The sequence below is a fragment of the Oryctolagus cuniculus genome, chromosome 1 (assembly GCF_051225735.1).
Source record: "Oryctolagus cuniculus isolate XC-2025 breed Fujian yellow rabbit chromosome 1, ASM5122573v1, whole genome shotgun sequence".
In the NCBI taxonomy this organism is placed as follows: Eukaryota; Metazoa; Chordata; class Mammalia; order Lagomorpha; family Leporidae; genus Oryctolagus; species Oryctolagus cuniculus.
This window is the reverse complement of record NC_142867.1, coordinates 58,119,778-58,147,121: the sequence shown is the minus strand read 5'-3', so window position 1 is coordinate 58,147,121 and position 27,344 is coordinate 58,119,778. Positions and strand designations below refer to the sequence as shown.

At 55.6% G+C, this 27,344-nt stretch overlaps 1 protein-coding gene across 5 annotated transcripts in view; it reads left to right on the top strand.

Moving 5' to 3' along the window:
• Nucleotides 1–27,344, top strand: part of TUB (TUB bipartite transcription factor) — a 94,852-nt gene that overhangs the window by 60,951 nt on the left and 6,557 nt on the right. For 2 of the 5 annotated variants that reach the window (XM_089329368.1, XM_089329373.1), the window contains exons 2-7: nucleotides 20,784–20,835; nucleotides 21,278–21,440; nucleotides 24,522–24,665; nucleotides 25,562–25,759; nucleotides 26,598–26,719; nucleotides 27,071–27,268. In XM_089329368.1, coding sequence (XP_089185494.1) covers nucleotides 20,784–20,835; nucleotides 21,278–21,440; nucleotides 24,522–24,665; nucleotides 25,562–25,759; nucleotides 26,598–26,719; nucleotides 27,071–27,268 — 877 coding nt within the window. Of the gene's footprint in view, nucleotides 1–12,159; nucleotides 12,413–20,783; nucleotides 20,836–21,277; nucleotides 21,441–24,521; nucleotides 24,666–25,561; nucleotides 25,760–26,597; nucleotides 26,720–27,070; nucleotides 27,269–27,344 lie in introns of those variants that run through there. The other 3 variants (XM_008265651.5, XM_002708791.6, XM_089329360.1) reach the window with 3 other exon arrangements.

The following is a 27,344-nucleotide window of genomic DNA, read 5'->3' as shown; positions in this document are numbered from 1 at the left end:
AACAAAATGGACACAGCTGCTGGTAGTGACCAACATTAGCCAGTAGGTGGACATGGCTGCTACGGCTTTTTTTTCTTTTTAAAAAAGATTTATTTATTTGAAAGAGTTACAGAGACACAAAGGGGGGGGGGTGAAGGGGAGAAGGGGGGAGGGAGAGAGAGGTCTTCCATCACTGGTTCACTCCCCAAACGGCCTCAATGGCCTGAGCTGAGCTGATCCAAAGCCAGGAGCCATGAACTTCTTCAGGGTTTTCCACATGGGTGCAGGGGCCCAAGGACTCAGGCTGTCCTCTGTTGCTTTCACAGGCATATTAGCAGGGAGCTGGATTGGAAGTGGAGCTGGAACTCGAACCGGCAGCCATATGGGAAGCTGGCATCACAGGGGGCAGCTTAACCTACTATGCCACAGTGCCAACCCCAGCTTTTTGTTTTGGTGCTTATGTTCACAAACCATCTTGGTGCCTCTCTTCTTTCCATTCCAGCATCACCAAAGGGAGTTTAAGAAATTTTTCTATGTCAAGTTAATGAAACATTCAGTCTTATTTGGGCCATTGTTGTGGTGCAGGGGGTTAAGCCACTGCCCATGTTTGGAGTTGGAGTTGGAATCCCGACTGCTCCACTTCTGATCCAGCTCCCTGCTAATGTGCCTGGGAAAGCAGTGGGAGATGACCCAAATCCTCTGTCTCCTGAGAGACCCTGCTGGAGTTCCAGGCTCCTGGCTTCAGCCTGGCCCAGCCCCAGCTATTGTGGTGATCTGGGGGAGTGAACCAAGGATGGAAGATCTCAATATCTTTCTCTGTAACTCTGGCTTTCAAATAAGTAAATAAATCTTTAAAAAAAAAAAAAAAGTCTTACTGAGAAGGAATTGCTATCTTTAAATTTGTCTCCTTGTGAAGGAACATGTTAGGAATCGGTTTGAGTTCTTGCTATAAATCTGTTAGATTTTAGAATTTTCTTCACATGGACCACAAATAAGTCTTATTCGTATTCGCTTGAATAAGATCACATGTGATCTTACACATGAGGCACCTTTTCATCGTGTAGGTGGTTATTTTGCAGAGAAATATCATTGCTGATTTTTCTCTTTTAGCTTCCATCTGGTGACTTTACTGAATTTTCTGATTCTCGTGGTTTTGTTGATGCCCTTGAGTTTTCTTGGGTCCCAGTGCAGTACAGATGTCGATGTGAAAGCCATACACACTCAGTAGGAACCAGACTTAGAAATTTGAGTTGAGGTCTTTGTCCAGGTGAGTGACGAGTGGTAGGACCTCTCGCAGGGCTGGACATCAGCAGCCCCCAAGCAGCCCCTCCTCCAAAGGGTCAACAACACATACTCTGCTGTGTGCTGTGTTGCTTAGCCAGGCTGCTTGGCTAGGTGGGTGGTTAAATACATTTTCCACTTGTTTACGCTTTCAACTTATGAGGGTTTGTTGAGATGTGACCTGTCACGAATGGAGTCAGATCTACATATCACCTACAGTAGTACAAGCCTTGGGTCCCCTTCCTGATACAGCAGACCAGTGGCTGTTCATCAGTGCCCTCTTTGGGAATGTTAAAGAAAAACAAGTAGTTGGGTCTCTTCCACCCATGCTGAGCGTAACTTCAGGTTCAGCTTTAGAACCTGGGCCTTGGGTATTGATGGGAGTTGGACTTCGGACTCAGGGTGGGGGCATTGGCAAGGGCGGAGAGAGCCGGCATTTGGCTTCTCTGAAAGGAGACCACTGTTTCTGGAGAACAGACCTGATAGCCTTTGTAGGCACTTTTTAAAATTTCGGCGTGTGAGCAAGGGAAGTTGGTGAAGGATTTTAAGCAGCAGGAGCCAGGGTAGATTTGCATTCTGGAAAGATCATTCTCACTGCCACGTGAGACTGCAAGGGGCCAAGTGAAAGGGTGCAGATCATTATGTAACAACAGCCAGCTCATACAGCCTGTGCCAAGTGGTTTACACGGATTAACCGTGGAGTCCCCAGGACACATCCAGGCACACAGGGAGCACTGGGCAGATGTGGTTTCAGAGCCCACCCTGAAGCAGCACAGGTTATCATGGATGAAGGGAGTATGGCAAGGATGCTGGCATTGGTGAGCAGGGGACCAACTGAGGAAAATTTAACATTTAAATTTAACAGGCCCCCATGATGGATTGACTGGTAGGGGAGGAGAGACAGTAATTTTCCACATATCTCTTGGCCATTTGGAGTTCTTCTAGTACTTCTCTTCAGTTTTCCATTGCATACTTCTTTTTTTTTTTTTTAAAGATTTATTTATTTTACTTGAAAATCACAGTTACACAGAGAAGGAAAGGCAGAGAGAGAGAGGTCTTGCATCCGCTGATTCACTCCCCAGTTAGCCACAACGACCAGAGCTGTGCTGATTCAAAGCCAGGAGCCAGGAGCTTCCTCCGGGTCTCCCATGTAGGTGCAGGGGCCCAAGGACTAGGCCATCCTCTGCTGCTTCCCCAGGCCATAGCAGAGAGCTGGATTGGAAGTGGAGCAGCCGGGACTAGAACCAGCACCCATATGGGATGCCGGTACTGCAGGCGTCGGCTTTACTCGCTACGCCACAGCGCCAGCCCCTGCATACTTCAGCACTTAGCACCTCTACTCTTTTTCATGAATAAGGACTGGAGACATAGTTGCTGGGTGCATCCTGTACCTCCCAATTGTCTTCTGGGTGAGGGATGGGTCTCTGCTCATCCTGCTCTTTCTTTCTTTCTTTTCTTTTCTTTCTTTCTTTCTTTTTTTTTTTTTTTACAGGCAGAGTTAGAGAGAGACAGAGAAAAGGTCTTCCTTCTGTTGGTTCACCCCCAAAATGGCCGCGACGGCTGGTGCTGCGCCGATCCAAAGCCAGGAGCCAGGTGCTTCTTCCTGGTCTCCCATGCGGGTGCAGGGCCCAAGCACTTGGGCCATCCTCCACTGCACTGCCGGACCACAGCAGAGAGCTGGACTGGAAGAGGAGTAACCGTGACAGAATCCAGCACCCCAACCGGGACTAGAACCTGGGGTGCCGGAGCCACAGGCGGAGGATTAGCCTAGTGAGCCACGGCGCCGGTCCATCCTGCTTTTTTCTTTTAGGGCTCTCAGCCTTGTCTGAGAATCTAGTCTTTGCTCACTCTGCCAAGGCAGTTGGAGTGGGAGGTGAGAAATGCATGTCCTTTTGATGTAACTTATCAGATAGGGCCCTTGATAATAGACTACCAGTGAGACATGGTCTGAGCCAATGCACTCATCATATAGATTGATACGCTGAAGCCAGGCAAACAGAGAATGGATGTGTCTGTGGTCCTGTAGTAGGCCAAAGGCTTAGATCTAGAACTTGGGCTTCCCAGTGTCCATGACCCTATCAGCATATGTAGATCATGTGATGATATTGGCCAAGTACATCAGTGAATGTATGGTCACTTGCAAGGTCACTTGCCAAAGAAAGACTTGGAGTTTAGTCCGTCAGAGCCAGGAGCGTGGATTGTGGTACTTACAGAGCTCAGGCTGAGATGCAACTATGGGGAGCTGGGACACAGCTCAACACCTGGGAAGTGACTGGAGTAGAATGGGGGTGACCCAGTCCAGAGGAACACTGGGCAATGCTTGGGTGCCTAGCTCCTGCTGGGGGACAGAAAGCTCTAACATATATTCTGAGGGCAGGCCCCAGAAGTCACGAGTGTGAGGGCTGAGAAAGGGCCCACCACATGATCAGGTCAGGCGGTCAGGTGAGACTCCAAAGCCTCAGTCTGCTGAGCTGAATCCTGTCCCTTCAGGGTGGCAAGGTCTGCAGCAGCACAGAGGGGGTGACTGCAGAGTAGACACAGAGCAGCTGGGCAAGGTGAGGACCGGGAGGGAGGGAGGCAGACCTAGAGGTAGCATGGAGATGGGCAGGGCAGAGGTGGGCTGTGCTCCCTCGGCCCAGGGAGTAATCTCACCTGAGGTGGTCCAGAGGTGGGTGCACATCGCTGCCTCCTGGTACCCCAGCTTGGCGATGCTCTGGGAGAAGCAGCCCCCTCCCTTGCTCTGCTAAAGGCACCTGTTTTCCTGTACATCTATGATGAGCAGAGGCTGAATGAATCCTTGTGCTGTGACCACCATGGCTCATGCTTCCTTGTGTGTAACAGCCCCTCAGGGCTGCTGGGAGCAATCAGTGAGATAATGCAAGTGAGCACTTAGCACCATGTGGGCCCAGCGTGAGGGCCGCCGAGCGGATCAAGTGCCATCGCCTCTGCCTGGCTCTCGGCATGTCAACACGTGTCTCAGACTCACGTGCCTTCTCTGCGTCTCCTCCTCAGCCCGCACATATTGTCTCCACTTAACAGATGAGGAAGCTGAGGCGAGCCCCGAGAGGTGGTCCCTGGTCACCCAGCAGGTCAGCAGTACAGAGAGGACGTGGACATGGCCCTGTTGGCTGAGGCTTGCCTGTGTGCATCACTGTGTGCTGCGTCTGCACTAAATGATAATTCTGCCTTTATTTCAGAGCTGAGCCCTGCTGTAATGAATTAAATTACCAGAGAAAGTGTGGAAAGGAAGGAGCCTTCGAAATGGCCCACTCACTGGTTTTCATGAGACGTAGAGGGGGCACCACACTCAAGGTCACATGGCACATTAGGGGCGGAGACAGGACTAGAATATGGCGGTGGTCTTTCTTCCCTATCCACAGCCTCTGTTGGTCTTAGAACTTTCATCCCCCACTTCAGAGAAGTGACTTGGCTTGATCTGAGTCCCCTCGGACTTCTTTAGGGACCGTGCATCTTCAGTGAGTGCCCTGGAGGCTCCCTGGGGGCTTTCAGCCTGGTGTTTATGAATCAGCAACAGCATAGGAAGGGGCCTTGGAGCACAGAGATGGCCTGCTGCAGTGATAAACTTTGCAGATAGTTTAAATCGCATCCAGGGACTGATTCCTCTAATGCATTTCACGTTTGAAATAACAGTGGTTTTCTTAGCTAGAGGGTAAAACAGGTCAAAAGCAAACTCCCAGGCTTTTCTGAAAGGTCACAAAATGAAATGTCCTTTGCTGGAGGATATACAGGAAATGGCTGTCTGTTTGACAACAGTGAGGGCTCTGCTAGATAAATCTTGCATTAGCAACAAATGAGAGCTCTCCCTGTCTTCCCCATGCTAAACTTCGTGTTGCTTATCTGCAAATCCAATAACGCCGGCATAACAACCCCCTCCTGGAAGCTGAGCTCCAGAGTCCTCTTCTATTTATACCCTGGGCTTCTGTTCCTGGGAGAGCTGGGCCTCCATGCCATTTAGGGGAGGGAGGGTGTGGGCAGAAACCTAGAGAGGAACAGAGCCTCCCCAGGTCAGGGTCCCAGCATCACCATCTCCAGGAGACTCCCAGAAAATGTCTCAAAATAGAGCAGGATAAACGGGGCAAAGAGCAGGGATTAGCATTCTGAACCCCCCACCCAGCGCCTCTCCAAGATACAGAACATACAAGATACAAGCCTAAGACTTGTAAACGTTCTTTGTGCCTGTTGTGTGAGCACATGGCCACCTGGGTGTCATGAAGCAACAAGTCCTGTGTACCAGCTGACTAAAGATATTTCCATCTATGTGACTTTCAATCTGATTGATTTACCACATTCACTGTGCACCAACTGTGTTTATGGTCTGTCTAACCATAGGATGGGGGGCAGGTTCATCTGTGGTGTTCAGGGGTCACCTAGGTGGTCTTGGGTGTCAAAAGCTGGAGTTAAGAGGAGACTGGAGCGCCTGGGAGGAAGAACTGCCCGGAATGGAGGATGTGTCCTTGACCCGAGCATAGCTGAAGATGCTACTCCAGCCTCAACCCTGAGAAACTTAGGAGAATGTTTGCAGGCGCTGGCTACTGGGGCTTTGTCATAGGACACGAGGCTCCCTTAGAATATCCTGTCCCATCTCAGAAACCTGTCTGTTGCTCATTAAAAATTCCCCAGAGGGATCCGTCCTTTGACCATAAAATTATTTACTTCACCAAGTCCCAAATGATAGACATTTTGTCCCCACCTCAGCTAGTTTCCTGTTAGAAATAAAACTTGGGGATGGGTATTTGGCCTAGCGATTAAGGCACCCCTTTGGATGCCTGTGCTCTTCAAGGGAGTGTCTGGGTTTCGTACCTTAGCTCCTGCTCTGATTTCAGCTTCCTGCTAACACAGATGCTTGGAGGCAGGTGGTGCCTCAGGTACTTGGATCCCTGCCGCCTATGTGGGAGACCCAGGCTGGACTGCATTCCTGGCTCCCGGCTTTACCTTTTTCAGGCATTGCAAGCACTTGGGGAGTGAACCAGTGAATGGGAGCTTGCTCTGACTCTTTGTCTCAAATAAATAAAATCTTTGAAAAAGAAATGAAACTTCAGTGAATATCTTTGGGCACAGACGTTCGATGTCATTGCACATTTGGGTTTTTGAAACAGGAGTTAAGTTGTAGTGCTAAGGCTGTTATTGTCTGGTTTTATCTGGAGGATGATGGTTAAGCCCGTGGACTCGAGCTCCTGGCTGCCCAAGTTTGAAGATGAACCCTCTTGCTTATTATCCATGTGACTTGGAACCTTAGTTTCTCCCTCTGTAAAATGGGGTGATAATAATGCATACTTCACAGTGTTGTGGTGAGGATGAAGGAAGGGAACGCACGTGTCATGCAGTTGAACAGGTGCAGCTCCAGAGATGTAATCAGGAAGCAGATGTTATTTCCGTCTTCCATGGTCTTTTAAAGTTTCTTTTGAGGGGCTAGATTTCCCTCTGACGATAAGATGAAGCTCAGAGTAAGTCCCGTGACCTCTCTGGCCGTTTTCAAGGAACCAGAGGTGGTTCTGGCAGCAGTTAGTAGGTCCTGTGTACTAAACTTCAGAGTTCCCCAGCCGCTCTTGCCCAGTACAGTGCTGCAGGCCGGCACCTGTGGGAGAAGGCCCAGCTTGGACGTGCCAGGGTCCTGGTGTGGCGGGCGGGGCCAAGCTCTTCAGCGACGGACTCCAGTGAGCTGCCGTGCATTCTGCTGGCCCCTTCTCCCAGGGGGGATGCTTTTGTGGGTTTGGGGCCACCACCCCATCGCTGGGGTCCCTTGATGTGGGAGCTTGCTCTCTCCCCGAAGCTCATCCTGTGGTTCCGTTCTCAGGCCCCAGGGAACCTGACCTTTTCTGTTGCCCTCTCTTAGTGGTCACATCTGGCTCATGCGCAGACCCACTGGAGTCCACGGGAAGTGCAGGTGCATCCTTGGCACCCTCCCTGCCGTTGGGATGCCATCTGCCACCCCACCCATCCACTGGCCATTCGGGCCCTGTATTAAGTTCTCCAGGAGGCCTCTGTAGGTTCCACTCTAAAGACTGGAGGTGTGGGCAGTAGCACCCTTGCCCCCCTGCCCACTTATTTGAGCCAAGTGGACTCTGAGAGCCTTCTCTAAAACTTCCAGTAACCCTCCTCAGCCTCTCATGATTCCTGTGCACTCCGACTGTGTGCTGGCTCCGGGCACAGCCTCGGGCCTCACCGGGCTTTGCCAAGAAGTGGCTTCCACTGCACTTTGAGTGTCCCGTATGTGAAGTCTCCTCACTGGGAGCCTCAGCTGGGAACCTAGACAGGATGATTTCCATCCCGTCACCGGCTTGCTCAGGTCTGAGTATGCCCCCCACAGATGATACGTGCATTCACTTTGTGATCATTATAGCCGGATTTATTCTTGTGACTTTGTTGTATGTCTTAGGAGTTTTGTGTTTCCTGTGGACCATGCTTGTGTGTGTGTGTGTGTAGATTATTTGCTATTTAGCAGTGATTTAAAAAATGGACATATTATTTGTAATTCTGCTAGTGGTTACCAAGTATTTCTTCTAAGATGTGTATAAACATATTCATCCCACTTTAATTGTGGATGATGGCACAGTGGCCTGTGTATTCTACAGCTGTTTGAAAGGGAGCTACAGAAGGTGCCATTCAGCACCTCACGCTTCGGTTACCATCTTGCTGTGGTGTTTGTCTGACAGCTTTGGCAGGGCATGACCTGCTCCTCTGTCCTGGACTTCCTCAGTGACCCAGCAGCTCTGACTACTGATGGCCTTGTCTTTCTCCAGTCTGCATTTTGCTACCAATTATATCTTTTAATGGTTACATCTGGGCAGGTTATTCTAGGCTCTGAGCCCTTTGGTCATTCCCCATTTGCTGTATTACTGGTGTTCAGGATGACAGTTTACTTTTGGTACAAAAATTTTCAAAATCTGCATTTTTTTTCATAACATGCATTTCTGTTTTGCGAAGTGCCCTTGTTATGTCCATACTTAAACTTTCTGGGCTCATTTCCTGGCACACTGAACTGCTCAGTGCTTACCACCAGGCTGGTTTGCCTTGGTTTTTAGATGCATTGGCCGCATGCTGTCATGTCTCCATGACTTTGCTCCTGTCATCCTTTCTGCAGTGAGCTCAGTGGCTGGCGAATCACAGAGTGTCAGTAGCTACTAAGGTCCCCCCTTCTTTTTCTATCAGTCTACCAAGATCCTGCTTATTATTCAAGGCCAAGCCCCCACTGTCCTCCTTTTCTATTGGTCAGGAAGGGCTTGTCCCAGCCTGACCTCCTTCATTCCATTACCACTGACTGTCCCTCCTCTGCATCCCCTGACCCTAGCATTTTTGCACCTGTATCGTAACACCCACACCTCAGTGCCGGGTATGGTCATTACTGTATTACTGAATGCTCCCTGAGAGCAGCCCTGGATCTGACACCTGCTGGAGTCACTGCGGTCCTGCCTTGGGGCCCAGTAGGGTCAGGTCACTGTTAGTTTTGAATTACCATCCTCAGACTACAGGGTCACAATGCTAATCCACTAGGCTGGGTCCAATCTGAAAAGACAATCGTTTATCACTCGTATCCCTTTGGTGCCAAAATTGGCTAGAGGTGGCCCACACTCAGTAGAATTACTACATGAAGTATAGAAAACATGAGATTGTGCATGGAAATGGCAAGGTGCCAAAATGCAAACCCCCTTTCCCCACTAAACTGCTCTTGCTAAGGGGGCTGATACTGGGGTCCTCATATTTCAGTGACAGATATGAGGGTCTGGGGGGTATGTTTCCATCCACATGCATTCCTTTACTGCCCCTCACAAATCATCACCTTGTTGAAAAATGCCTGAAACACTTTGAGGAGAATTTAAATTCACAGCTGGTATCTTAGCCTTGCAGGATTTGGGCAGGTGAGGAAAGTGCGTTGGGACTGCCATGTTGTCAGTGCTTTGCTGGAGAGAGCCTTGCTCTTGGGGCTAACTTGGGAAGGCTTAGGCCCTTCCTTAAGGGTCACTATGTAGCACAGTTGTGAATGTGCAACTTTTAACTGTGGCCTACTGTGATACTCTTCATAGGACTTTCAAGAGTGCCTTTGTGATGGGAGCCTAGGGCATAAATTTAAAATATCAAAGATAGCACTCAAGTGGGAAAACCTATCGCAAGTTTTTGAGTTGGATGTGAACACTCATGCACCCCTCAGAAGTACATGCTTCCTCCCCTTGCAGCCACATCAACACAGTTCTTAGGCAGACCTGTTCAGACCTCAGGGCCTCCTCCCACAGGTACACACAGTCCTGTATCCCATGTGCGCACACTCATACATTCATGCATAATACAGTCCCACCAGCTCCCTTCCATCCCATTGCACACATGCGTAAACACACATAACACACAACCCCACTGGGTCCTTCACATCCTGTCTGTGCATGAACTCATGTACTTGTCCATGTCCACGCCCTCATGTATACAGAGGCACACAGCCTCCCTGGCTCCCCAACATAATCACATGCACACACACACACACACTCGTGTCCACTGGCATACAGCTCGCCTGGCTTCCCACAGCCCATGTGCACATACACAGCCCCTGCAGGAAGAGGCGAGCAGAGCTTCTTTGTTTCTGCACCTCACTGTACCTTCAGATTTTGTTCCCTAAGGACGGAGTCTAAAGTGTCTGTTTAATAGATTCAATTACTGCAGGCTCCCGAGACCTTCCAGCTTAATTCTGATTGCTATAAGGTGTCAGATAATTTGGGAATAAAGGAGGAAAACAGCCTCAAATTCTTGAAGGGAAAGTCTTCCAGGCTGTGGTTGTCTCTGAAGCAGCAGCTACTAATTGCAGTATAGAGAGGGGTGGTCTGGAAGGCAGGCTTCCCAGGCCAGAATGCCTGGTCTTTGACTTCCAGGTGGGAATCTGCCCTGCAGGGCCAAGGCCTCTGGGGAGGTGATTTGATGCACTGTCATGGCCTCCCAGGCAGGGGCAGCCCCTTTTCTGTTGTCCTTCCTGGGAGGCTGATGGGAGAAACAGGCCCAGGCTGAGCATCCCAGCAGGCAGGAGACAGCCTATACCCTGCCCACTACTTGCAGGGGATTGGTTTTGTCTGTTTCTGACCCCAGGGGCAGTGATAGTCTTGGAGGCTGATAAATAATCAGAGATCACAGATAGAGATGGATGTGACCTGTCCTGCGCTCCACGAGTCCGGAAAGTGAGGCTGGGTGTGTGTGTGTATGTGTACACGTACACGGGCCCATGCCTCTAGTCGGCAGGAAGCAGACTGAGCCTGAGTGTTGCAGACCCAGCTGCTGGCATGGGAATGGCAGCTTTCCTGCTGACCCACTGTGCGACTGGGCAAGATCCTTGCCCTCTCCGTGCTGCTGTTTCCTCTGCTATAAAACAGGCGTGGTAAGAGCACCTACCTCCTAGGGTAGTTACGTGGGTTAAAGGTGTGATGACATTCAGGTAGCTCCTGACACAGCTCCTGGCCCTCAGTGAGTGCTTCATAGTGGAGGGGAAAGAAGAGGCTGAAAAGCTAAGATTCTGGGATGGGGTCCTGGCTGGCCCCCAGGGCAGCAGGTTGCAGCCCTCTCAGCCCATCTGGCTGTTCCCACACACACTCTGCCCAGACTCCCCATCTTAACAGCCTGTTTAGCACCAGAGGATCCCAACTTGGGGCCTGGTCTGCGCTGCTGAATCCAGGGAGCAGATGAGCAGGGCCCGCCCTGACACCCTGCTGCATCCTCATCGGTCGCTGGCTGACCCCTCTGCCTGCTGCACAGCTGGCAGCCTGGCCTCCCCTTCCTGTCTCCACCCTCCACCCTCCCCTCAACCTGCTGTAGGTGGGCCTCCCCACAGCCCACCGGCTGGGCATGCAGAGGGTTTTGCCTCCCATTAACTGCAGCTTCTACAAAGAGACTTGGAGGACAAAGAGGCACTGGCCCAGTTTCGGCTGCATTGCTTCCTAGCTTTAAGGCCGTAGCCATCTGAGTGTTCAGAGACTTTATTCTCTGGGAAACAGGAATATTGACCTCTCAGTACTATTCTGGGGGATAAATACATAACTTTTTTCTTTTTGTAAAGATTTTATTTATGTAAGAGGTTGAATTACAGTGAGAGGGAGAGAAAGGTCTTCCATCCGCTGGTTCACTCCCCCAAATGGCCGCAATGGCCAGAGCTGAGCTGATCCGAAGCCAGGAGCCTTGAGCCTCCTCCTGTCTCCCACACAGGTGCAGGGGCCCAAACGCTTGGGCCATCTTCCATTGCCCGCTCAGGCCGATCTCTCTTCTGGAACGGAAGAGGAGCAGCTGGGACTAGAACTGGAGCCTCTTTGGGATGCGGGAGCCACAGGCGGAGGATTAACCTGTGCCACAGCGCTGGTCCCAATATCATAAATTCTTTAAAGTCTGGGTGTGCCATAGGCAGCAGAGGTGCCCCTGGACTGCTATCTGCGCAGGCAGGAATCAGCCACAAGGCTTCCTTTACTGAAACCACAGACACTCGGGTGGACTTAGGCTCCCTGCCACCGCCTGGCTGTGCAGTGGTTCCCAGCCCTCAGCGGAGCGAGGGCAGCCAGGTAGGTCGGCAGGTGTTAGAATTGTCCCCGTTTCACAGAAAAAGAAACTGAGGTGTGGAGGTCTGGCAAGCCACCATCAGCTCCTGCCACGCCGCAATTAGGCGAAGGTGGGCGCCGGCTCCCTCGCAAGTGCTGCGTGTAGCTCCAGTGATTTTGGGGAAGGGGTGGGGGTGCGGAGGAGGCTCTGGAGAGCTTGGGGGCGGGGTCTCGGCCGGCCGGGGCGGGGCGAGGGAGGAGCGCGGGCAGCTCAGAGCTCTTGCTCCCGGCGCAGAGGGGGACGCCAGGCAGTGCGGGCAGGCTTCTCCCGCCCCCACGCGCGCGCCCGTCTGCTCACCCGCCGGTGGCGGCCCCGCGCATTCCCGCCGCTACGTCCATCGTGCCGAGCCGCGCAAGCAGCCGTTCGCCGAGCCCGTGGCCGGGGCCCTGGCGTGCAGCACGGGCCTCAGCGGGGCCCAACGCCCCAGCCCAGGAGGATGCGGCCCGGGGTGGCCCAGGAGCTGAGCAGGGCCCCCGCGCCGGCCCCCAGGGGCTCGGGCCTCCAGAGCCGCAGCTGCTGTCGCCCCGCCCCCGGGAGACATGACTTCCAAGCCGCATTCCGACTGGATTCCCTACAGGTACGCGGGCGTGGGCCCCACCTTCCCCCTACCTCATGGGGGGTGGGCATGCGTCCAGCCTGCCACCTTCTGTTACTTCGGGCGTGAGGCAGAGTCCAGGGCGCCGGACTCCGGACATAGGGCCAGCGAGGGCCGCCTATGCCCTCCGCATCTGTCTTAATGTTGGGGACGCAGGTTGGAAGCACTGGTCTTCTTACCCCAACTTCCGGGGCTCCCAAACCCACTTACCCTGCTCCACATGCCCTACCTGCTTTGCTAGGGTTGCTAGAGGGGCCTATGTGGGCCTTGTTGGGTCTGGAAGCAGCTCGGGGCTGCCTGGGGAGGGAGCACGCCATGCCTCGAGCCCCCTCCTAGGCCTGGCAAGCCGCACACACCCAAACCTGTGCACTCGCACGCATGCACCCACAGGCGTCTGCGCATCAGGACGGCCCTTGCTGGTCAGTTCATGTCCTCGAAGCTTAAATCCTTGGAAACAGTAAGTCTGAACCAAGAGCCCAAAGCTGTTCAGAGACACAGGTGCCCTCCCAGCCTTTGCCACACAGGAATTCTTGGTTTCCTGTAGGCATACTGCCTGTGTGTGCACACAAAATCCTATTCCTGGAGGAGACCTGACATCTGCCCGCTCACAAATGCTCTCTAGTGTAAGGGACTTGCTGATCTACTTGTTAGAGTAGTAGTGAATACACACCAGCTCACAGTACATAAAGCTGCCCTCACAAAGCCCCAAAGAACCCTGGCACACTCAGGGAAGCCCACCAGCTCTGTTCTCAGATGCTGTGATCTGTCCCAAGTGTGGCTGGGGTCCCCCACGCCCTTGGAGGGGGTGCTCACACAAATGCAGGCCTGTTCCCGTCCCCTCTACTCCATTCTATTACCAGGGGAAGGAGCTCATTGCCATGGCAGCACCAGATTCTGGGCCATTCATTGGCTCCTTGGTTGCCATGGGCTACAGGCTGCCTTTAGACCTCTCTGAGAGACTGAGAAGGGTGCTGGACTACTAAGGCCCACCAAGTTACATGCTCATGAGTGGCAGGGCCAGGCCCTTGGAACCACCTTATAATGCAGCCCTCTCTTAGGGAGCTGTCTGATCCCAGTCACTGACAGAGCTTTTCCAGGAGTGTCCAAACAGCATCCCAAATAGAAGCCAGCTGAAACCACCCGAGGCTTGTTAAAGACAGATCCTTCTGCGAACAGGCACCTGTCCCTGACCTGAGAATTCAGGATTTCTCTTGAGCGTTGTTGTTCCCTCTCATTGTGGCTCCTAATGAGGCTTCCAGTCTTCCCAGGTTGTTTTGTGTTCCTTGCCCTCAGTGCACACATGTGCCCACACAGGTCTCCATAGGTCCTCCTGTAGGCCAGTGCAGTCACATGGATCAGAACGACATCCCCAACAGGGAACAGGGCTGTGCCGACTCAGAAGACAGACACCCAGGGTGGGGGCACAGGTAGTTTCTGGAACATCCTGGCCTTTGTGGGCTGAGGGTCTTCCGGAAGACTGCAGGATCATCAGCCTTGCCTAGTGGCCCAGCAGAGTTACTTGACTGTGCCCATGGACTGGTAGACTCTGGTGCCGTGGAAGCGCCTGTGTAGGGTCCCAGTGTCAAGGTGGTAGCTCAGACTGTGGAATGGGTAACACTAATGGCTGTGGAGATGATGGCAAACTGGAGGCTTGGCCAGGCCAGCTTATGGTTCAGGAAAGCCTCTCCCAGGGAACCAAGGACCAAGGCAACTTGAGGAGTGAGTGTATGGGTCTTGAGAGAAAACAGGCCTCAGACTGGGGAGGATAAGCCTCTTGCTTCAGGAAGGTGGGTTTGTTTCTGGGTAATGACTCTGTCGTTCAAGGGCTCGGGGCACTCAGATCCGGCAGAGAATTATTTGGCATTTGCTACAGCCCAGGCCCAAGCTACTCACCCTGCCCACACACAGCCTGGAGTACGGAATCCAGCTACCTGAGAAACAGTGTGGCCCCTGTGGACTGGCCCTGCCTGCTCCCCTCATTCCTTCGGCCTCCCTGTCTTCCTCGCTGTGGTTGGGAGGGTAGGTGTCTGGCAGAGGGCGGGCTGTAGAGAGCAGTTGCCAGGATCCCCCCTGCCCTGACACTGGTGCCTTTCTGGGAACACACTGATCTTGGACTCTGGACTTGGGGTGTAGGCTTCTAAAATAAGGGGCATGGACTGAGACAAGGATAGTCAAACTGCCTCTTGTGTTAATTGGGCTGCTGATTGCAGGCAAAGCCACATTCCTGTCTGATCACAGAGAAAACTGGGGCAGAAGACAGAAGATGCATTTTACTAGCAGGTGTTGTTGGGGGGGGGGGGCAGTGGCAGCACGTGTGCACGTGCTCTGACTGGGATGAGGCTTCCCTAATGTCGCAGTATGTTGGAACCAGAGAGGATGGTGTTTGGTTTGGGGGCTAAGGGCTCAGCTGACTTACTGGGAGCCATGCCGGTGGAATTTCACTCCATATGTGATGGTTGCAGCTTGCATTCCCTGGGCCTGGATAATTTTTTTTTAAAGATTTATTTGAGAGGCAGAGTTACAGAGAGGTAGAAGCAGAGAGAGAGAGAGGTCTTCCATCCGATGGTTCACTCATCAGTTGACCACAATGTCCGGAGCTGTGCCAGGAGGCAGGAGCTCCTTCTGGGTCTCCCACGCAGGTGCAGGGGCCCAAGGACTGTTGTCATTTTCTACTGCTTTCCCAGGCCATAGCAGAGAACTGGGTCAGAAGAGGAGCAGTCGGGACTTAAACCAGTGCCCATATGGGATGCCAGCACTGCAGGTGGCAACTTAACCCACTATGCCACAGCACCGGCCCCTGGGATAATTTTCTTCAAAGAAGTGATAGTTGGTGATAATCTTTTTATGGGTAATTTTGGTTCCATTTATAATAATCAGGGATTAACATCACATTCTGACTTAAAAAAGAACCATTTAGTTTATAGAGCTTAACAATTCAAGTCTTTTTTGCTAATTTTTTTCCTATTACTACTATTAATTTCCATTTCTGCTAGTTCTTCTAGATTCTTGAAGAGCCTCATGTGCTCTTACTGCATGGTATTACAACCTTATAGCTGTAGTTGGAGGTGTATGTGGACCAGGGAGAGTCAGAGGATCCCAACTCACAGGCAGGGTGGGAGGACCGTGCTGGCCAGCCCTGTCTTCGGTGGTCTTTTCTGTTTTAATGTTTACATACTTGAAAAGCAGAGTAACAGAGACAAAGAGAGGTTTCCCATCTGCTTCTTCACTACTCAAATTCCTGCAGCAGCCCTGGGTGGGACTAGGCTGAAGCCAGGAGCCAGTGGCCCAAGTTTTGGGCCATGATCTGCTGCCTCCCAGGAACATCAGCAAGCAGCCAGATCAGAAGGAGAGTGGCCAGGACTTGAATGGGCGCTCCTGTGTGGGATGCCCGCTTAACCCGCCACACCATGGCGCTGGCCTCCTCAGTCCCCTCATCTGCATGCCCTTGACCTGTCACGAACTCCTTGAGAACAGGGTCCTGTTCTGGTTCCAGGCTGTGTTCTCAACATGACCTGGCATGGGCAGACGTCCACTTGTTTGAATCGGAGTGGTATCCCTGAGTAGCCTTTAGGGCTTCCTCCGCTTTCCTGGCCTCATCTGGGTGTTCCTAGTCCACTGTGGGGGCCTCTCTCACAGTGAGGCATGGCTTAATCGAGAACAGAGAGGATTTCAGGCTGACCACACCCTCATAGGCCATCCAGTTCCCTGTGTGAGCACTGCTGGTAGCAGCCCAGGCCAGCACCTTCTGTTAGATGGCTGTGATTATCAGAAAGTTCTTCCGTGGGTTGAGTCTAAGCATGTCTCTGGGTTCCCCCTCCTCTTGGCCCTTGTTTGGCTCCTCCCACCACTTCTGCACTTGATGTTTTGGGTACCATTGACCACCAATGGAACAAGGGTCCCTTCCCATTCAAGTCTGTTGCTGGGTCTAGCCGGAGAGGTACCTGGGTGCCCCCTGCACCTCTAGCAGCACCCCAGCTTCCTTACTCTTTGTGGCCTATGGTCTAGTCTCTGTGACTGAGCATTAGAACCATTGATGGCACTTGGTTTAAAAAAGAAAGAGCCAGGGGGCTGGCTCTTTGGCGGGTAAAGCCACTGGCTGCAGAACCAGCATCCCATGTGGGCGCTGGTTCAAGTCCCAGCTACTTCACTTCTGATCCAGCTCCCTGCTAATGCACCTGGGAAAGCAGCAGAGGGTGGCCTGAGTTGGGCCCCTGCACCATGGAAACCTAGATGAAAAAAGAGGCAGGTGTGATTCTGGGCCAGGCTTCCAGCAGTTCTGAATCACCCACGTAAGGGCTTGCTGCCCCTGGCAGCTTCAACACAGCTGCTAGGTTAGGGGGACCACTGGATCAGGGATGTCCCATCCTGGGAGGCTGGAACCCCTGTGGGCAGCATGCTCTTGCTGCCTCCCCCACCCCAACCCTGTGTTGTAAGCAGTGCTGGGTAAGGGAAGCTATAGCTCTGGACTCGCTGTGGGCCTGGCTTTGGGCACAGGGTTGCAGTCAGACAGCCTGGGTGGCCTTGCCTCTCCTGAGAGCACCCTCCTCTGATTCCCTGGGTTGCACAGGGGAAGCCTCCTGTGTGACTGAGGAGAAAGAACAGGGCAGGAAGAACATCCAGTGATTGTGTCTGCCCCTCCTAGTCCCCGGGCCTCAGGGTGGCTGTGGTGGATTAGTCGGAGCTAAGGTGGAGTGGAAGGAGAGAGGGAGGGAACGGCCTCTCTGGATATGCTGGCTGTGCCTGGCCTTTCCAGCCCCGAGAGAAGCATCATTTGACCATCATGATTCACTCCCCCAGGTACCTGTCAGGTGCCTTGGAGAAAGCAAGCGGATGCTTAGACTGGCTTCCGAGGGGTGGTGCTGCCACGCTGGTGGCCCTGGGTAGAGTGGGTGGATGGGTGACTGATCCTTAGGAGCCAGTGGCTGGTAGCATCCTGGGCCTTCCTGGTCCGGTCCCCAGCAGAAGGCAACTGTAATGAGGAGCCGCCGGGGTCAGCTGGGAGACCCATCCATCAGTGACCTGTCTCCCATCCGCGTCTCCTGGCGGGACTGCAGCTGGCAGACCAGACTTGGCACTGATTCCATAATTGGGTCCGAAGTCATTAAAAAGCCATTACTGTCTCCTTGCATGGTTGTCGTTTAGTGCATCCTAGACCAGTGCCCGTCAGAAAGAGGCAGGCTGGGCAGTGTTGGTGAGAGAGGAGGGGCTGCCTGCAGGTCAGGAGGCGGGGCCATCTGGGAGGGGTGGAGAGGCAGTGGCTGCCCAGGGAGTGAGAGGAGCTCAGGTTCTGCTCTCCCTGGAGATGCCGTTGCTGTCGTCGTTCTCCATGTGAGCTTCCGTCTGCTGGGGCTGCTTCGGTACTCACCAGGGACTGTGCTTGCGTGCACCGTCCCTGTACAGCCTGGGTGCTGCTGGGGGCTGTGCTCTGCTCTGTTCCCGGGAAGACCACACTGTCCCAGGACTGTGGCTCACCCCGCAGGCGTGCCCCTCCTCGGAGCCTCCTTATTTCAGTATATGTGCTGCCAGAGTGAGCACGGAGCCTCCTTGTCCCAGGGAGTGGACTGGAGGCCCGCTCGGTGGGCCTAACCGGGCCAGGCACGCTGTTAATCAACGGGCACACGTGGCTCCTGCCCTGCTGCCGCCCCTCCCATGCACGCTTCTTTGGGGCTCTCAGACGTGCTGGTGAATGAGGAGTGGGCAGCTCTCTAGGCCTGTCTGGCACGAGAGGTCTCTGGAATTACTTTGCTGTCATCATCTTGCTCTGGAGACTGGTGGTTAAGTCCTTGTCGCCTGTAGTCTCACCTGGTTGTCAGTGCTGCTCCTTCTCCCTCACACCAAGGAATACAGGCAGAGCCCAGAGAGAGGAAGCTGTGTTTTCATGGAAAGCTGACCCCCGTTCCTCCCCCCAGCATAGACCCCGGGGCACTGGGCGGTGAGGCCCTGTGACCTTGCGCTCAGGGAGGTGCTTTTCTGAAGAAAGCCTCACCTCTCAGCCACGGGTCCCCCTTTCCAGATGCCTCTATGTGTTAGCATCAGCCCCATAGCCACCATCATTCTGCTCAGCCAAAGCCCATTGCCAGGGACAATGGAGGTCTGCCCTGGCTCCTGGCGTTGCCATCTTGAAAACGTAAGTGGCTTGTGACATCCTGGGAGGCTGTGCAATGGCCTTTCCCACTGGCGCAGGGGAAGCCAGCACTGTGTCGTGATCACACTGGGAATCCTGGGGCCAGGCCGCTAGCACCCGACTGGGGTTTCTGGGCACCCGGGTCCAGAGCCGTTGTAGAGAGCTGACTGGGTTTGGCGAAGGCGCGTGCCCTGCTCACACAGATGACTGCATGCAGTGTCTGCCTGGTCCCTGGAGGCCATAGAGGCGGCGCAGACCACAGTCTCGCAGATCCTGCCAGGCTCCCGGCATCTTGCTGACCCGGATACTGGCACAGTCTTCCCAGAAGTCCCACCCCAGTGTGCCCCTGTGAGGATAAGCTGCCTGCTTCCATCTCGGCCAGCTCGAATTTTCAGAGAACTGGGCCTGGCAGTGCTCTTAGGATGCTCTCCCAGGTGGTGGGCAGCTGTGGCGAAACTGGGCCGGGGCACGCATCTATTGAGCAGTGTTTTCCCGTTTCCTGGCAGCTGAGGTTTGGTAAGCACCACTGTCCTGCACACAGCCGCTCCAGATCGCAGAGCACCCCCCGGCTCTAGGAGAGGCCTTCTCAGAGGTCAAGTAGGTTAGACAGCTGTCAGCTAAAAATAGGTGTGGCCAGGGAGGGGGGTAGGTGACGCCGAGCCGGGGGTGGGCAGTCCGCAGATGTATACTTCCTCCCACACCTCGGCCGGCTCCCTCGGATGTGCACATGGTTGACGGGACACATGAGTCAGTGATCCTTCCAGCTGGGAGCTGCCGACCCACCCCTGTCCCTGGAGGGCTGTCATCTTTCCCACCTTCACACTGGGCGTTCTCGCCTTCCCAAGGCACAGCCGCCTTTCACACACGTCTCCATGTTTGCCCCCATGCTCAGGCACACTGGCTTCCTCACAGCCCCTCCCTGCCCTCCTGCACTTGGGCAAGCCTGTGGGTGCCCACACAGGTCTGGTCCATGGCAGGCTCAGTGAAATGGTGCTGGGCTACTGGGGCTGTCCACGCTTAGATGCTCAGCTCTGTCTTCACCCCACGCAGCTGTCCTGACCTTGGCTTTTCTAGAACTGGGGGCAAGTCTCATGAACATAGCTTTCTGGTGTTTTTTTTTTTTTTTTTTTTTTTTTTTTTTTTTTTTTTTCCTCCAGATTTTATTTTATTTGAAAGGCAGAGGTAGAGAGATCTTCATCCACTGGTTCACTTCCCAAATGACCACAATGGCCTAAGCTGGGCCAAAGCAAAGCCAGGAGCTTCTTCTGGGTCTTGCAGATGGGTACAGGGGTCCAAGAACTTGGGCCATTCTCTGCTGCTTTCCCAGGCATATTAGCAGGGAGCTGGATTGGAGCAGCTGGGCCTCGAACCAGCACCCTTATGATATGCAGGCATTGCAGACAGCTACTTTACCAGCTATGCCACAGCACCTGTCTTTAGCAGGAAAGCTGAGTGGTTTGAATTGCCAGCTCCCTACTCGTGCTCTGCCTTCCTGGGAGGTGGGGCTGGTCTGGGTGAGATGAGGCCACCTGTCCTGAGACTTGCGGGGCTCAAGGGTTTGATGTTCCCACTGCTGCCTGTGCCATGTCTGTGGGCAGGGAAGAGCCTAGTGGCTGTTGCTGAGCTGTGCATCAGTGTGTTATCCACTCTGCCTTGGCCCTGCCCAGGGGATTGGTTGCTTTCTTCGCCTCACTTTCCCACCCCTGCCCAGTGTAAGGGTGAGCATCTGGTAGAACTCACACGTGCTGCCCACTTGCAGTGCCGCGAGTTTGCTCTGAAGGGACAGGAGATGGTCTGCCTGTCTCTAGTGGGAAGGCGGGCAAAGCTGGTGCCATCCCTGTGGGAGCTGGAGGAAGCCATCCTTGGCCTGGCTTCTGGCTGGTGCAGCTGGATGGTTTCTCTTGGATCTCTGAAAAGCCTGGACCTGCTCAGGTACCTGAGGGAGGGTCTCGTTTTGTTCTTACGGGGGCCAGGACGGCTGGGAGGCTATTGGGCTCCAGGGATCCTAACGGGATCCCCAAGTGGCAGAAACGGGGATCACACCCTTCTGCTGAAGCTGGGTCTCAGCTGGCAGCCTCCACCCTTCCTCCCTCTACCTTGTGGGCCCACAGAGTCCCAGGAGCCATGCGGGGGTGGGGTTTACAGGACCCCCAAGTGCTGGGGGCGGGCCCTGGGCCCCATCCTGGCACCACACAGGCCAGCCCTGAGCGCCCCGCTCTCCCTCCACAGTGTCTTAGATGATGAGGGCAGCAACCTGCGGCAGCAGAAGCTCGAGCGGCAGGTGAGTGAGGCTGCGGCCGGGTGCAGCACGGGGTCTGTGCTGGGGTGCTGTCCCTGTCCCCTAAGAGTCCTGCCTGACGGGAATGTTGTCACACCAGAAGAAGAGGGCGCACCATCTCCTTTGCTCGGCATTAACCCTGCCCTAGTACAGGGGCTTCTGCCGGGCAGGTGCCCGGGGTGACTACTGCTGGGAGGCTGGACGTCTGTGCTGTGAGCCCACCAAGGCAGCGGCCTGGGCTGTGTTTTTTTTGTTTTTTTGCCCTTCTTGGACCCTTAGTCTCAGAGCACCTAGGACGGTGGGGCCTTGGCTTAGGGTGGGCTGTGGGTCCTGGCATGATCTCGAGCGCCCAGCCTGTAAGGCTCCCAGGCCCTGCTCTGGGCACCCATCCCTCCTGGCAGAGGTGGTGGGCAAGCCCACCCCGTGCCTGTCCCTGCCTCTGTAGAGGGCCCTGCTGGAGCAGAAACAGAAGAAGAAGCGCCAGGAGCCCCTGATGGTGCAGGCCAACGCGGATGGGAGGCCCCGGAGCCGGCGGGCCCGGCAGTCGGAGGAGCAAGCCCCCCTGGTGGAGTCCTACCTCAGCAGCAGCGGCAGCACCAGCTACCAAGGTACTCCTGCAGCCCCCCAGGGACTTGCTGCTGGCCCAGGTGGGGAGGGGCTTATCCTGCCAGGGGCGTCCAGGGTCAGCAGGACTGTGTGCTCTGGCTGTCGCCTCCTGGGTCAGGTCCTGGGTCCAAGAAGCCAAAACCCCTGGGTACAGGAGTTGAGAGGGCTGCTTTCTCCTTGGGAGCACTTCCCCGAGCGCAGGAGGGGAAGCCGCCTCTCAGCCCCTGCCCCACACTAGTAGTGTTGCCTGGGACAGACTTCCCCTTCTACCTGTGGTCTGCCCCGCTTCTGCCATGAGGGCCCCTTCCGTTGCCTTTTTTTTTTTTTTTTTAAGATTTATTTGGTTATTTGAAAGAGTTAGAGTAAGATCAACCATCCACTGGTTCTCTCCCCAAATGGCTGGACTTGGGGCAGACCAAAGCCAGGAGCCAGGAGCTTCTTCTGGATCTCCCCCATGGGTGCAAGGGCCCAAGCACTTAGGACATCTTCTGCCACTTTCCCAGGCCATTAGCAGGGAGCTGGATTGCAAGTGGAGCAGCTGGGACTTGAACCAGTGTCCTTAAGGGATGCTAGCATTGCAGGTGAAGGCTTAACCCCCTCTGAGCTGTGGCGATGGGCAGCTGCCATCCTTGTACAGCCAGATCTCAGCACAGCCCTACTCAGGGAAGGGGGAGTGAGGACGATTCTTCTCAGCTCATCCATAGCTTTGTCGCATCCCTGAGCTGAGTGTCTTCCCTCCTGCTTTGAGTAACCCAGGTCACCTAGACCCAGGGTTAGTCTTGGAGCGTCAGAGACTTGGCCTCCGTCACCACTGCCCCCTGCTGGAGGCAGTGATCTAGGCAGTTAGGAAGACCCCCAGGCATCGTCCTGTTCCCCTCCTGTGGCTTCATGACCACCTGGAGCCTTGACTACATCATGGCTGGTTGTGGCCTCACCCCAGGGCCAACCTTTTGCAGCTGACCACTGGCCCCACCCTGTGCCCCAAGGGTGCCAGGTTTTCTCTGTGTTCTGCTGGCCCAGCCTTCAGCTTGTGGGGCCCCCTTGCCCGTGCCTCAGAGGGCAGCAGCTGTCTTTCCTGCCTGGTGCCAGTGTGCACCCAGAACCTTCGAGGAAGCCCACTCCCTGTGCAGCACTCACATGTGCCTGTGGGCGGTGCCGGGGCCGGCACACTGCTGAGGGGCTTCGCCCGCGTCATCTCACTGATCCTATGGAATTCATTATCCCCACACGACTGGGGAGGACCTGGCCTCAGGGGAGTTGGACCACTTGCTCGTGGTCATGCTGTTGGTGGGCATGGGGCTGGGCTTCAAACCCAGGCCTGTCACACTGAACGCTCTCCTTCCCCTACCCAATTAGGCTGCGTCCCTGCTGAGAAGTTCCCTTGGGGTGACCTGTACCCTGGGCCATACTAGAACGTCCCCATGAGAGGCCTGCAGGAGCCCGGCCAAAGGCCTCTGCCCCACCGTCTTGGAGCAGCAGCCCCAGCTGGGCCTCTCAGAGTTTGTACTGGTCCCGCCCTTTCCTGGTGGCTGCCTCGTCCACCCAGTTCCTGGGGTAACAGCAGTGCCCTGCAAGGAAGGCAGCCACCATTCTGCTGCCGTGTGGGTGCGAGCCCCGGCCGTGCCAGCTCTGGGACCTGAGCAGTCAAGGCTGCCTGTGCAATAAGTCTGTGCCCCCAGGACTCGGGGCCCTGCCGCCTTGCACCAGAGGCCAACATCTTGAGACATCACTGACGGGCAGCCATTTGGGCAGGTGTTTCATGAGCACCAGCTGAGTGCTTGGAGAAACCAGGCCTGCGGAGCGTGCACAGTGAGAGTGGCAGGACTTCTGGGTGGAGTGCACAACTGGAGGCCAAGGACAGCGTTCCTGGTCCCGCCCGTCCAGGTTCCTGCTCACCTGGGACTGTAGGCAACTCGGTCACCCTCTCTGGCAAACACCTGCCACTATGAATGGAGCAAACCTCTGTCTCAGGGCTTTGCAAGTGGAAGGAGCCTCAGTCTGGGTATATGCCAGAGTCCGTAATCAACCGATTGATTGTGGTTCCCTGATGACATTCCAGACCAGGTCCCTACAGGTGACATTTGGGGTCTGAGAGTCCTGCTGCCTGGGGCCACACTTTGTCCAGCCCCAGAGGAGGCTGCTGCACACCTGGTTGGCAGCCTGGGGACTGGGGTTTCCAAGATGGCTTCCTCATCAGCGTTCGCTGTCTCCTGCTCTGCCCTCTGGTGGCTCTTGGTGTTAGGTACAGGGAACACAGTCCACAATGATGCAAAGGCAAGACATGCAGAACTGGTGGTCGGTCCTGCCTGGCTGAGGCTTTGGACCTGTGGGCTGTGCCTGTGCGTGTTGGCTCCTCCCCCAAGTGTTGATCAGGGCCTGCTGTGTGTCAGGCTCTGCCTCTGCCTTTATGGACCTCACGGTCAAGATGGGGAGGGGGAGACAGGTGGTCCCCACAGTGTTCCAGGAGTGGGAGACGGCACCTGCCCTGACCAGGCTGGGAGGCGTCCCTGAGGAGACGAGCATTCCTCAGCCCATGGGAACAGCCACAGCAAGGGCCCTGTGGCAGGAGGGGCTGCAGGAGTAGTGCCAGGCTCTGGAGAGCCTAGTGTGGCCGGAAGTGCAGGTGCTCCCGTGGGGACAGGGCAAGGAGGGCGGAGGAGCCCAGTGTGCTGGACGTTGGCCTCCGTCTCCTGAACAATCAAACTCCCTCAGGGTGGTGAGTCAGGCTGTGTGCTGTGGGGGAACCCTGAGCACTCGCTGCTGGTGGGGCTCCCCCCTCCTGAATGGTTCTCCCTGTGAGAGCCCCCTGGGGTGCTGGCCCTGGTTGTCTCCCTGATGATGGAGCCTGTGCTGTCTCCTGCCACCATCTTCCTGACCTACGCTCGCACAGGCACTGCCTGCCCAGCCTCTGCTTCGTGGCTCATGGGGCTTCTGGCCCTGCTGTTCTTGACCACACTGGGCTTGGTGCTGTCTCCTTCTGGCAGGGCCTGCCTGGGGCCTGGTGGGAGAGTGGGGAGTGTCTGAGTGGGAGCCCTGCTCTCACTCAGCACCCCTTTCTGTCTCTCTGGTTCTCTCCTGAGCAGTGCAAGAGGCCGACTCCCTTGCCAGTGTGCAGCTGGGAGCCACCCGCCCACCAGCACCAGCCTCAGCCAAGAGAACCAAGGCAGCCGCCATGGCCGGGACACAGGGTGGGGCCGCCAAGAAGGAGAAGAAGGGAAAGCACAAAGGTTAGCTCGCCCAACCCCAGCCGGCTGCTCGTCTAGCCGCCACGGGGCGGGGGGAGGAAATGAGCACACACTGGCCCTCAGCTGGCTCCCAGACCTCTTGTACCTCAGGAGGTACCCGAGCGGCCTGTGGGTGGGGCAGGCGCTCCCCGCAGCCAGGAAGTGGAGTCTGTAGAGCAGTGGCCCAGGACCACTGTCCCCATCTCGGCGTGAGCTCCCTCCAGCCCTGTCCCTCAAGCATCTCACCCAGCCTAGGCCTGCACATGCTGATGCCGTGAGCATTTCCTCAACCATGGTTCATGGGCCGTGCCTTGCAGTCTGCCACGTGGCGGTCCGGCGGTGGAGTGTCCAGGCCGGTGGGCTTCAGGAGCCAGCTGCAGTCCTCCGGGCATAACTCGGCCATGCAGCGCCTGCCACCTGGGCAGGCTGGGCCGCGCGCCCCCTCCTGAAGCTGTGGCAGCTCAGCCAGAAGGGCACGGGTGGGACCAGAGGCCCCCTTGGGACGGCCAGAGAATGTCAGGCACCGTCTCTCTCAAGGGGTGTTTGTAATGATGTGTGAGTTCCTCTGTGTGGGTGAGAGAGAGAATACCAGCACTGACAGCCTAGAGCTGGCCGTGCCCGGGAGTGGTCCGCATCGATCCTTGTTCCCCATCTCTTCTCCCACCGTGTGGTTGGTGCTGTAGGTGGCTGCTGTCTGCCTTAAGGACGTGGGGAGTTTCAAACCAGCCCTCAACAAGTAATGGGCGGGGGTGGAGATCTGGAAGAAAGGAAGTCCACATCCCTTCCGAGCTTGCTTGCCAGTTGCTAGTTTTTCACGCGTCAGTTTTGCAGAGTGTCCTCACTCATCCCTCACCCCTGTCACCGACGCTGGAGAGTCCAGGAGCCCCTCTCCCTCTCAGATGTGACTCAGGAGTGTCCGTGGCCTGCAGGCACCAGCGGGCCAGCAGCACTGGCAGAAGACAAGTCGGAGGCCCAAGGCCCTGTGCAGATCCTGACTGTGGGCCAGTCAGACCACGCCCAGGACACAGGGGAGACGGCAGCTGGTGGGGGCACTCGGCCCAGCGGGCAGGACCTCCGCGCCACGATGCAGAGGAAGGGTGAGCCCACTGCGGGCCCAAAGCTCAGCCTGGGGTTCTCAGGTGCCCCTTGTCCAGCCCCTCCCTGGACATCCTTGGAGACGAACAAGAAACTTCAGGGCAGGAACTCCCTCCCGAAGATAGGCCAGGTTAAGGGAAGGAACCCTGGCCCAGGCTAACCGGCCCCAGCCCGTGCCCGTCTCTCCCATTCCCAACGCCTGCCCCAGGGAAGGCCCAGGTTGGGGGTCAGTTTCTTTTCTTGTGTTCCTTAGAGAAAGCTGCTTCTGTGTAGGTGACCCCTCTGCTGAGCTGGGGGAGGAGAGCAGGGCTGAATCTCCCTGCAAACCTGTTGCCCTAACGTAGCCCTGCCCTAGGGAGTCCTTGGAGTCAGTACACAGGAGTGCAGCCTGGCAGTGTTGCCTGTGGGAGGATGTGTGGAGGACGACGATGAAGGGTAGCCTCCTGCAGAAAGGGCCACCGACACTGCTGAGTGTGGGGCTGGTGCTCCCTGCTGAGGGGAGGGGGGAGTCAGCAGGCCCTGGCAGCTGCTTCTCTGCCCGAGGCCTCTAGTAAGTCCAAGGTCAGCAATAAAGGTGCCTGGTGCAGGGTCAGCTCAGTGCGGGCCTTGAAACCTGAGACACAGGGCATTGTGACTGTTGAGAGAGCATGCCCGATGCAGGGACTGAGCTGGTGGCAAGGGCGTGACCTGAGAATCGAGACCAGCCCAGCTCATGTGTGCACCAGAATTGAGTGTCCCTGTGTCTGTGGGCACATGTGTGTCCCGAGTCCATGTGACCACAGACGTGCCAGGGGTGCACAACTCCTCGCTCATCCCTTTTGGTTCCTCTGCTGGGCCCAGGCATCTCCAGCAGCATGAGCTTTGATGAGGAAGAGGAAGATGAGGATGAGAACAGCTCCAGTTCCTCCCAGCTCAACAGCAACACCCGCCCCAGCTCTGCGACGAGCAGGAAGTCTGTCAGGGTGAGTGAGGTGTGCTGGCCACTGCAGAGGCCAGGTGGCAGCTCTGAGGATGGCTCGTCTGGGTGGGATCCGGCGGGGCTCTTGTGTCCTTCCACCTTGCCTCCTGATGTCTTCAGCGAGGCCTGGGCTGCAGGGTGCAGTGAGCAGGACAGGATGGCCTCAGCACCTGCCCCCGACTTCTCCACTGCCAGGGGCTGGAGGAGGGTAGGCCTGAGAAACTGGCTCGTGACCTCAGGTATCCTGTCCCATCTCCCACTACTACCGCATCAAGAGGCAGGCTTGGGCCCAAGACCACCAGCTGTGGCTCCTTAGGGCCCCTGGGGCCCAGGCTCCTACTCCCTCTCTCCCTAGGAGGCAGCCTCAGCCCCCAGCCCAACAGCCCCAGAGCCACCTGTGGATGTTGAGGTCCAGGATCTAGAGGAGTTTGCTCTGAGACCAGCCCCACAGGGCATCACCATCAAATGCCGCATCACACGGGATAAGAAGGGGATGGATCGGGGCATGTACCCCACCTACTTCCTGCACCTGGACCGCGAGGATGGGAAGAAGGTGAGGCTGCCCTGGCCGGCATGGTCAACAGGAGGGACCGTGGGCCTCGGGACTGCAATGTGATGGAAAGCTTCAA